This window comes from Cetorhinus maximus, chromosome 8, assembly GCF_964194155.1.
Source record: "Cetorhinus maximus chromosome 8, sCetMax3.hap1.1, whole genome shotgun sequence".
Classification (NCBI taxonomy): Eukaryota; Metazoa; Chordata; class Chondrichthyes; order Lamniformes; family Cetorhinidae; genus Cetorhinus; species Cetorhinus maximus.
The window spans coordinates 73862135-73873939 of record NC_135886.1 but is presented as its reverse complement, the minus strand read 5'-3'; the positions used below and the strand labels follow the sequence as shown (position 1 = coordinate 73873939).

Sequence of the window (11805 nt, the reverse complement as noted above, 5' to 3'; positions counted from 1 at the left end):
AGAGAAGTTATGAAGTGATAGATTTTGGGAGCAAGAACAAGGCGGCAATTTTAAATAATATAATTCTAAAATGGCTACAGCAGTAGAGGAACCTGGGCGTTTATGTGCACAAATCATTAAAGGTGGCAGGTCAGGTTGAGAAAGTGATTAATAAGTCATATGGGACCTTGGGCTTTCTGAATAGAGGCATAGAGTACAAAAGCAAGGAGGTTATGGTGAACTTTATAAAACAATGGTTTGACCTCAACTAGAGTACTATGTCCAATTCTGGGCATCACACAGAGATAGATTCCAGCGATGAGGAATTTCAGTAATGTGGATAGAACAGAGAAGCTAGGTTTGTTCTCTTTAGAGAAAGTTGAGAGGAGATTTGATAGACGTGTTCAAAATCATGAGGAGTCTGGTCAGAGTAGATAGAGAAAAACTGTCCTCATCGCCAAAGCTTCAGAAACTAGAGGACACTAATTTAAAACGAATGGCAAAAGTACCAAAGGCAACATTAGGAAAAACCTTTTACGCAGGGAGTAATTACAATCTGGAATGCATTGCCTGAAAATGTAGTGGAGGCAGATTCCATCATGGCTTTCAAAAGGGTATTAGATAATTATCTGAAGGGTAAAAATTTGCAGGCCTATGGGACGAGCTAAGTTGCTATTGCGGAGAGCTAGCATGGACACAATAGACCGAATGACCTTCTTCTGGGCTAGTAAAATTCTATTCTATGATTCTATGAAAATTGAGAGTGTAATAAGTTTAAAGGAGAAAAAACACATTTATTATTGGGTATCAAAGTACTTATATTAACATTTTTGCATTACAAATACTTAAAGTCACTTCCACCCTCAATATGTCTGCAATATATTCAGGACACTATTTGCATGTGGCTGAGCTTAAATAACTCAAATTCATTTTAGAATATGTTGCATTTTCATCATCTTCAACTGCCTTGAGCTTTGCTGTGTTTTATCTGTCCTTTCCAATCTGTTAAATAGGAGTCCCGTATCAGGCCCCAACTCTCTTCCTTCAAAAAGGCAAATACTATTATGGTATTTGGCCAAGAAGTTCAAATGTTTCCAGTCTCGTTCCTGTGGCCCAACAGCCAACCGTGAAAGCAATTTGTTAGCAATTGTTGGCACCACTGGCTGCAAAAGGGTCCCATAAACCCGCAAGCACTCCAAAGTAACATGAAGCACAGTATCCAGCCAACAGCAATCTTCAGCATTTTTTCGGTCAAGCTTCCAAGGAGCATGCCGTTGGAAAAAGCCGTTTGTTAACCGAATGCAAAAATTGATGGCTTCTAAAGCTTTATAAATTTGAAACTTTTCAAAGCAGTGTTCAACATCCAAAGGTAGCTGCTCAACCAATTGGATCATTTTGTAATCCTCAGCCATTGCTCTGCCTGAATGGCCCCTGCAGGGCCTCTTAGGAAAACAGTGATTTGAAAACGATGAGTAGATTTGGTCAGGATTCATGCGTGTGCCTGTACAACGGTTAAGGAGACCTCCCAACGCATCGGCAAGCTCTGCATTTAGAACTTTAAGCACTTTATCATCGTAATAGTCACTGTCTGTTTCTGGCACACCTTGCCGCAGCAAAAAATATCTGAAGCCATCAGCAGTGTACACAGAAAATCGTTCCATGGGATCAATAACATTCCCAAGGCTCTTGGACATCTTCTGGTTATTGACTGTCCAATGTGAATGTACACAGATTTGCTTTGGTAACTGCAGGCCAGCTGCCATTAGGAAAGCAGGCCAATATATAGCATGGAACTTAAGAATATCCTTCCCAACAATGTGAAGTACTCTAGACCACCAATGATTATGATCCTCTGGATAACCTGCTACAGTAAGATAATTAACTAAGGCATCTAACCATACATAAATTGTTTGTGTTGAATCTCCAGGAACTGGGATACCCCACTTCAAACGGTTCCTCTGTCGTGACACTGATAAGTCTGGAATTTCTTCCTGTAGCCAATGGATAACAAGGTGATGGAATTTTTCAGGGTATATTGCATGTGGATTTTTCTTCAACCATTCTAACAACATTGGTCTAAACTCAGACAGCCTGAACATGTAATTTTCTTCTTTAGTCCATTCTACCTGTGATTAGAAATAAATTTTAGAATACATACATTTCAAAATACAAATACTGCCTGAGTTTTCCCCAGGTAATAGATTTTGATGTCTTTGATTAAACACTGAGTTAACACTCTCAGTGAACTGTCTAGAATATACGTGCATAGGTGAGAAATACCGAAGAACCCAAAAGTCAATGTAACCGCTATCAAGCTTCCACAAGGCACACAGCAATGGCACAAAACTAGATTTTTCACTTGAAGAGCTCACAAGGATTGCAAGTGGGGCAACTAAAATATACTAATGCAAAAATGTGATCTTTTAAGGTCAGATTGTGGTACATTGTTAGGGCAGTGCAGAGGAAAGGTTTATTCTGCAGCAGGCTTAGGAAATGTTCCATTTTCTTTCAAGCTTTAACGGGCACTAAAAAAAAAGCAGCTGAAACATTCCATGGACTAAAAAACAGATATTGCACAGAACAGCATGCTTAATAGCCAAACATACTGCTCCTTTTTATCAACATCTACCCGTGTACTGATCCAATATCTTGTTCCTATCATACAGAGTGTCACGCACAGGTTTACCTTGTGTCCACTCTCCAAAGATATTTTAATGATGTTCCCATGTGCATCCTTTCTTTCCACAACCTGTGAATCAGACAGGAAAGACTCATCCGGAATGGAATACCATCCCTCATATGCTCCTTGGTAGAGGTATCCCTTGTCACGCAAGACACACCAAAAATGTTGCACAGCACTTTTGTGACATTCTTCTGTGGTTCGAATGTAATCTGTGTATGAAACTAGGGACTGTTGAAATAATGTCCTGAATTCCTCAGACACTTTAGAACAAAATTCCAATGGTTCTTCAGCTGCAGCATCAGCAGCTTGTTGAATCTTCAGGCCATGCTCATCTGTCCCTGAAATAAATTATACAGCTTTGTTATACAACAATACCTAACATCTAATACATAAAAAGAGAAAATGCAGGAAATACTCAGCAGGCCTGGCAGCATCTGTCGAAAGCGAAACAGAGCTAATGTTTCAGGTCGGGACCTTCCATCAGAGCAAAGCACATTTCTTTACCACAAAACATCAGCAGCAACAGTCATTACAAATATTTCCAGCTTTTTATAGTGCACTGTTTAAATATTTAATGGGCCAAACCCTTTCTCATGTAAACAAAAAGCAAAATACTGCAGATGTTGGAAAACTGGAAACAAGATATATATATTTTCATATTTCCCATTTTTCTGATATTCACATTGTATTGTCATAGTAATGGTAAATTGCTCCCACAGGACAATATATTTAAGAGTCTCATCACGTAGCTCATATTCAAATTCACATGTTGGACAAATATATATGGTGGGTATGCCCTATTTTTTAATTTACTGTGCACACTGTAGCTATCAACATCAGGCCACAGAGCGGCCCAGAGTTAGCCCTCAGTGATAATGGAATTGCTTTTGCTGGTCATCAACTGTACAATTTCCCACAGATTTTCTGCAGGCTTGTCATCAGAATCTCCGCTAACCCAGACTCTGTTTCAGTACAGTGCCCTCTACAGAGTCCAAGTCAACAGAACAGAAAACATAAATTACATTTAAATCATGTATGGGAAGCAAAATAATGGCCCATAACTTCTGTTCTCTGGGCCATCATGCCTGGGAAATACCCCAAAGATGCACTGGGAGACCCCCCAGAAGTCCCCATGTAAGGATTGCACGTCAATTGCCTGGGAAGTTCAAACATCTGATGGGAAATTACACTGCACTGGGAACCATCCAATACTCGAATTTAAATCACAGTCTTCGAGTGGTTCCAAATATCTTACAGGAATTGTTACCCAGGAAAAGTTAGAAGAATTAAAACCACTTCTAACTCCTGGAAACTATAGTACAACCACCTGACCCCCCCCAACACCCCCCACCAAAACCCTCCCTCCTCCATGGGATCCCACGACTACACCCCCACTGGAGTCCCACCATACACCCCTCAACTACCCTCCTGACCCAAGGACCACTGACTACTCCCGCACACCCCTGATTCCTCCCCAGACCACCTTCCTGACCCACTCTCCAATGGCACCTCACAACTACCCTCCTGACTTCCCCACAGGAACCCCTCCACCCCCACCCTCCTCAGACTACTCCCCACCACCCCCCCAAATGTGATTGCCATTCCATATAAGTTCTGGCCCAATGATTCAGAAATACAGATGGAATTACAGGGAGAGATAAGAGCAAACCGAAAAAATCTGTGGGATAGAGGAACGGTGGGATCTCGGAGTACAAATAAAATCACTAAATGTTGCACTCCAGGTTAGCAAGGCTGCAAGAAAAGCAAATGAGTACTAGATTTTATATCTAGAGGGATAGAATTGAAAAGTGGGGAAATTATACTAAACCTGTACCGAACCTTGGTTAGACCACACTTGAAGAGTACTGCATGCAGTTCTGGTCACCATATTATAAAAAGGATATAGAGGCACTAGAGAGGGTGCAGGAGGGTTACAAGGTTACCACCAGAAATGCGTAGTTATATACATCAGGTAATGATTGAGAGGCTGGGATTCTTCACTCTTGGAAAAAAAGGCTGTGGGGTGGTCTAGACTAACAAAGGTTAAGATTATGAAAGGTTGATAGAGTGGATACAGAGAGGATGTTTCCTCTTGTGGGGAAGAGTAACTAGAAAGCATCAAAATAAGATAGTCACCAAGAAATCCAATAGGGAATTCAGAAGAAACTACTTCACGCAGAGTGGTAAACATGTGGAAATTGCTACCAAAGGGAGTGGTTGAAGCAAAAAGTATAGATGAATTTATGAGAAAACTAGACAAGCATATGAGGGAGAAGGGAATGGATGTTACTGTGGTAGATTTAGGTGGCAAAAGATTGGGGGGAGGTTTGAGTGCAACATAAACGTCAACATGGACTGGTTGGGCCAAATGGCCTGTTTCTGCACTATCCTACGTAATCACATGTAAAATGAGACTTCACGCTGGTAAAATTAATTTTCAGGGCCAGATGGATTGTTCATTGGTGATTTTCATTTATTGCATTTTGAAAATTCACTTATCAGCCCTAACCATCAGTCCTAACTTTCAGCTGTCTTTAGTGCAGAACCAGTTGGTAAGTACCCCAAGTTCATGTCATTGCAGTGATTTCAGCGTGCCGTCAATTGACAAGGACTGCAACAGCACAGCCTGGGGAGGAGTGGGGTATTGCTGATAGGGACTCCTGGATTTCCTCATTTTAACTGCACAATTAAAGTTTAAGGGCCCAAAGTCACTGTGATAGGTTAGTGCAGTTTCTAGGCATGCTCAATCAGGAAGAGAGCTCAATACATATAGTGCCATCTTGTGGAATGATCAGATATACAACGATCTGCTTTAAAATACTTCAAGCCTTGAATCTTTACAGTCGCAAGAATTCACAGAATTGTTACATCACAGGCCATTTGGCCCATCGTGTCTGCAGTGGCTCTCCAAACGAGCAACTCACGTAGTAACATTCTCCCACCTTCTCCCCATTACCCTGCACGTTCTTTCTTCTCAGATAAGTCTAATTCTCTTTTGAATGCTTCGATTGAACCTGCCTCCACCGCACTCAGGCAGTGCATTCCAAACCCTAATTACTCACTGCATAAAAAGTTTCTCCTCATATTAGTTCTGCTTATTTTACTAACTACATTAACTCTGTGCCCTCTCATTCTCCATCTGTTCTTGATCTGAAATGTTAACTTGGTTTCTCTCTCCACAAAAAAACACATTGGAAAATTATGATGTACATCAACCAGGTCTACATGAATTATCAACCATTAAAAAAAATTCTAAAGTCCCTTCTATAGCATATGCTATCTGCTGCTAAATAACCTTATCTCTGTAATTAATAAAGGGGGGAATCTTTGAAAGAAGTGATGCTGGAACATACTGCCATGAAATTTTCCAGTGTTGAAAAGGTACCCTTCTATTTTGTTTAAATTGAGTAACAACAAAAGTATGATTTGGCGACCATGCTGCAATTCAGTGTTCCGTGAATTTTTACTGATACACAAACTAAATTGCTAAATCTTGTGGAAAACTGTTTCACACGATAAATTATGCAGGAACATTAATTAAAATGTGGAATTTTTTTCAATGCAAACACTGAACACAACATGTGCGCAGCTTCTCCCAAATGAATTCTGCCAACTCCACTGTTGAATAGTCTGGAGATATGAGGCGCACCAGGAGGAGCCTCCCGGCTCTCTCTTGACTGGATAACTGGCTGTTGCTGCTCTCCCGTACCTGTTGCAAACTTGGCTTCATATCCCAGCAAAATCTTGGAGCGGTACAGGGCGTCCGCCAGGACCGCTGAGTACAGGTGGCCGATATGAGGCGTCGCGTTCACGTAGAAGATGGGGGTGGTGATGAGGAAGGGGCCGGGGCCGGCCGCAGAGCCCGAGGAGCGGCAGGAGGGAGCATGGACCGTGCGAGGGGCAGCGCGGCCCGGAGACAGGCGGCGGCGGCCGAGTGCCTGCTCACTGCCAAGGGACGAGCAGAGGCACCGAGCGCCAAGAGGCGGAAGCTGACGGAACAGGCGGAAAGCCCGCCCGCACACAGAGCCTCTCATACCGTGAAACCGGGGCCGAGCAACCGTCACCGGCCCGAGCCCCGAGCCTCTGCGCATGTGCTTTGACCAACCCACTCCGTGAAAGGCACGCCCACCAAAAGCCAATCAGCGTGTTAATTCCATTTGCGCATGCTTATAAATGCCCAATCAGCATTTGGCCCTCGGTTGCGCATGTTCATGTTCATCAGCAGCCAATCAGAACTCGAATTTCATTCACCCACCGGGGATGTTCCTGGAACTGAAGGACATCTTTCTGCATCAAGAATGATTCCAGCACAGGAAGAGCCCAGCCAGTCCCACTGGAAAGCCTTTCCCCTATAGCCCTGCGTATTCCACCTCCCCCCCCCCCACCCCACGATACGTATCCAGTTCCCGTTTGAAAGCCTCAGTTGAATCTGCCTATGCCACAGAGGCAGTACATTCCAGACCCTAATCACTCGCTGGATGAAATAATCTTTTCATGTCGTCTTTGGTTCTTTTGCCAGTCACTTTAAATTTGTAATCTCTGGTTCTTGATTCTTGGGCCTATGGGAAAAGTTTCTTCTTGTCTACTCTATCCATACCCACATGATTTTGTATACCTCCATCAAATCCCCTTTCAACCTTTAAGGCAAACAACTTCAATCTTCCACGTAACTAAAATTGCTCACCCCTGCTGCAACCATTTTCGTAAATCGTTTCTGCACCCTCTCTAAAACATTCACATCCTTCCTAATTTATAGAGCCTGGAATTGGACACAATACTCCAGGCTGAGTCTGTATGTTATAAAGGGTCATCATAACCTCCTTGATTTTGTACTCTATACTTCTATTTATAAAGCCCAGGATCCTGTATGCCTCTTTAACCACCTTTTCAACCTGCCCTGCCACTTTCAGCAATTTGTGCACATATAACCCATAATCACTATGATCCAGTATCCCCTTTAGAATTGTACCCTATATTTTATACTGTCTCTCTTTGTTCTTCCTGCCAAAACGTATCACTTCACACTTGCCTGCATCAAATTTTTACCTACCATGATTCCACTCATTCCATTAGCCTGTCTATGGCCTCTTGAAGTCTATCACTATCCTCCCACAGTTCACAATACTTCTAAATTTTGTGTCATCTGTACATTTTGACGTTCGCCCTGCAGGTCCAAGTCTAAGTTATTAATATAGATCAAGAAAAGCAGTGGTCCAAATACTGAACTCTGGGGAAACCTACTATATTTTTTCCCAACAGTCCAAAGAACCATTCACCACTACACTCTTGTTTCCCGTTAAACAGCCAACTTTGTATTTATGCTGCCACTGACCCTTTCATTGTATGGGCTTCAACTTTGCTGACAAGCCTATTATGCGGCAGATGCTGCAGGGAAAGGAGCTGCCAGCAGCAACTTAATGTATGGACACAGCCCTGGGACAGGAGAGGACTTACTATTTACACGCATTTTCCTTCACTTGTGAGGATGGCAAGCTCATGCATGTCAGTCAGTCGAGGCAGCAACATGCTTTGTGAAGTAAACATCTTCATTGAATGGGATGTTGTTTACTCAGTATCCATAGTGGTTGGGAAGTTTCCCCATCCCTAGGAGACCTGCACAAGCATTCAATCAAGGATTGACCAGTCTCTCACCCATTATGGATGCTGGGAAAAGAGCACCCCATTCCACAAAAGCTGTTTCATTCACAAAGGCCGCTGTCACCTCGTGCTGTCCTGCTGCGTTTTACCAGCATTTTCTGTTATTTCAGATTTCCAGCATCTGCAGTATTTTGCTTTTATCTAAGATGAATAACCAGTTGACTTTTTTTTAATGGGGTTGATTATTCTCTCCATCACAATGGCTACATACATCCACCCAATTTCAATCCTTTCCTTTAACCATCTAGGTGTAACCATCTGGAATTTCCTTGCTAACCCTTCCATTTTTCTTCCTTAACCCACTTCTGACCAAAATTTCAATCACCTCTGCTAATCTTTGCTTCTTCAACTAGGTAACCTTCTTTCCCAAAAAAAAGCTTCACAGGATGATGTTTTTCTACGTTAAACGCACTAAAACAAATGAATGATGTTGTTTAATGGACTTTAGGGGAAATATGGTGATGTAGTGGTAATGTCATTGAACTAGTAATCCACAGGCTCATGTTATGGGAATATAGGTTCAAATCACACCAGGGCAGCCGGTGGAATTAAAATTCAATTAATAAATCTGGAAAACTAGTCTCAGTAATGGTGACCATGACAACTATCATCAATTGCCGTAAAACACACTTGGTTCACTAATGCCCCTTAGGGAAGGAAATCTGCCATCCTTACCCCATCTGGCCTACATGTGACTCCAGACCCACAGCAATGTGGTTGACTCTTAAGTGGTCTAGCAAACCATCCAGTTCAAGGGAAATTGAGGATGGGTGACAAATTTTGGCCTTGCCAGGGGTGCCCATATCTAGTGCTTGAAGAAAACTCAGTTGAACAAGGCTTCAGTTGACTGTGACACTTAGGAAAAAGCTGTCTCTTTAAAATTGCCTTTTGTTTATGATTATAGAATACTGCAGCCTGTGCCAGATCAAGAAAAAAAAAGTTTGGGGCCAGGGAGACAGAAATAGAAAGATAGTCAATATCAAATAAATTGGCACTTTCCGTAGCTTTGGAATGCTAAGTAGCCATTATTTGAATTCTTAATGTCCGACTGTGGTCCTATCATCAATGGCTGTCCTTCGATTTAAGGATGATGTCTGCTCAGTGTTGCGAGTTTCTGCCGTGGGGCTTCATGTGACTGAACAGACCAATTTTCAACCCGCAGATCTTTGGGCAAATGGGGCAAGAGGAAGTGTGATCTGGGGTGCAGGATTTACTTTTTCTTTCTTTCTCTGCCACTGCTCTGCCTCATCATCAAAGCGTTTGGGCTCAAAGCATGACGCAGCTTGATGGACAGTTGTCGCTGTTTTGAATGATTTGTAGCAAGCTCCTCCCAGTCAGTGATGTCAATGCTACCACACTTCAAGGAGTGCTTTGGAGTGTCTTTGAAGTATTTTCGTTGTCCTCTCTAGAATGCTGGTCATTTGAGAGCTGAGAAAATAGGACCTGGAGGGGAAACACTTTTTGGCCATCTGGACAGTGTCCAGTCCATCGTAGTTGATTTTGTGGGAGTTTTGACTTAATACTTGCGGAACTGGCTTTAATAGGTGGACTAGTTTTTGTTCAACAGCCCTTCCATTGACTCCAGAGGATGCGTTGGAGGCATTGCTGATGGAATTTCACTAGCACTCGTGTCTCTGATATACAGTCCAGAGCTCAGTGCAGTACAGGAGTGTGGTGATGATAACTGCTCTGTACACCAGGACTTTTTTTGACTTATGGTGGTGAATGTTTGACAATAAAGACTGCCACAGTTTGTAGAAGGCTGGCACCGCTGATCCAGTGTTGGATCTCCTTTTGAGAGATGGCTGCAAAGCTATGGGGAATGTTCAATATTTTGCAGAGTCTCCCCTTCAACATGTGGGGGAGGTGAAATATTTGACTGACCAGGTCTGCGTTGATGTACGAGTTTTGTTTTGGCAACATTCAAGGACAGGCCAAGTCTCTTGAATGTAGAATTGAAGAGATCAAGAGTTACTTGCAAATCTGGGCAATGGCACTGCAGGCACCTGCAAATTGTAGATCGTATCCGGCTCCGGTGGCCAATTTAGTTTTGGCATGGAGGTAACTGAGACCAAGAGTTTTCCATCTAGGTGGTATTTAATAGTCACATCAGAGGGAAGTTGATCTTTGATGAGGTAAACAGCCTCACTTGACACCTATCAGGATTTTGAAGGTGTCTGTTTCAGATCTCTCACTCAAAACAGTTGCAGTCATATCATCATGAAGCAATTACAGGATTGTGATGAAGTTTCTTGGACATCCAAACCTCTGGAACACGGTCCACAGAACCTTGCGATTTACTGAGTCAAATACTTTGGTCAGGTCGATGAATGCAAAGAAGAGTTCCTGGTGTGTTCGTGACATTTTTCTTGGATTTGTCTGGCAACAAAGCATGTCAGAGGTTCCTCTGGAATGTCTAAAGCCACTGCCTCTGGGACGGTTTCCTCAGCCACATAAAGTAGGCGATTCAAGAGAACGTGTGTCAGCATTTTCCGTTATGTACAGCAGGGAAATACCTCAGTAGTTTCCACAGCATGACTTCTCTCCCTTCTTGAAGTTAGTTATAATTGTTGCATTTCTGAAGATGAGGGGTAGGGGTGGGTTGGAGTTATTTTTCCTCCCAAATCCGTAGGACGAGTACTTGGAATCTTGATATGAGCAAAAGCCCACCAGCTTTGAAGACCACTGGAATACCACTGGGGCCGCAGGTTTTTTTTTCATCTGTTTGATTGCTTGTTGCATCTCCTGGTGGTTCATCTGTGGATTCTACCATAGGGCACTGGGGTATAGCCTGGAGAGTATCAGCTGCCACTGTGAATTCACAGTTGAGAAGTTGTTCTTTCCAGCATGGGCAGATGGCATTGTCATCCTTAAGAAACACATTTTGTCCATTTGACCTTGGCCTACAGATGGCACTGATAGCTTCAAAAAAGCTTTGCATGTCATGATGGTCAGCGTACTGTCTCTCGAGCTTTCTCTTTCCACATGTCCTTTATCTTCCAGATTTGTCTTTGGGTGTCAGCCTTGAGTTGTTAGAATGCTGCTCACTTGACTTGTAACCTTGGGTTGTTCTGCCAGCCAACAAAGATTGCTCATTTTTCTTCCAGGGATTGCATATTTGTGTCATTTATCATTTTCGTCAAGCCAATCATTGTGCCGACAATGCTTGAGTCCTATGTTCTGGGTATGTGAGTCTAGCACAGGTGACTTTTGATCCCATTGTTGGGTGTTCGAAGATTTTCTGGATTGGTTATGAGCTGCTTTTGGAATTCTTCTTCCTCTTGGATCTTTGGTTCTTGCAATGTTTTGGTGCTAGGCATATATTTTTTTTTTAATTCATTCATCAGATGTTGGTATTGCTGGCTAAGGCAGCATTTATTACTCATTCCTAATTGCACTAGAGGTGTTGGTGAGCTGCCTTCCCAACCACTGCAGTCCATGTGGTGTAGGTACACACAGTGCTATTAGGGAGGGAGTTCCAGGAT

The 11805-nt window shown here is 42.7% G+C and overlaps 1 protein-coding gene across 1 annotated transcript; it reads right to left on the bottom strand.

Moving 5' to 3' along the window:
* Positions 1-749: 749 nt before the first annotated feature.
* Positions 750-6743, bottom strand: mars2 (methionyl-tRNA synthetase 2, mitochondrial). Its single transcript, XM_078547051.1, has 3 exons — positions 6372-6743; positions 2666-3000; positions 750-2105 (listed from the first exon to the last, which is right to left on the bottom strand). The coding sequence occupies exons 1-3, from the start codon at positions 6694-6696 to the stop codon at positions 906-908; spliced, it is 1860 nt and encodes a 619-aa protein (XP_078403177.1). The 5' UTR covers positions 6697-6743; the 3' UTR covers positions 750-905.
* Between the last annotated feature and the right edge of the window lie 5062 nt (positions 6744-11805).

Bases quoted from the DNA above. Each gene is read 5' to 3' on its own strand.
- mars2 (XM_078547051.1), bottom strand. From the start codon at position 6,696: ATGAGAGGCTCTGTGTGCGGGCGGGCTTTCCGCCTGTTCCGTCAGCTT. The intron at 3,001-6,371 runs GTACGGGAGAGC...AATTTATTTCAG, and splicing joins TGAAGCCAAGTTTGCAACAG to GGACAGATGAGCATGGCCTG. The intron at 2,106-2,665 runs GTAAACCTGTGC...TTCTAATCACAG, and splicing joins CTTTGGAGAGTGGACACAAG to GTAGAATGGACTAAAGAAGA.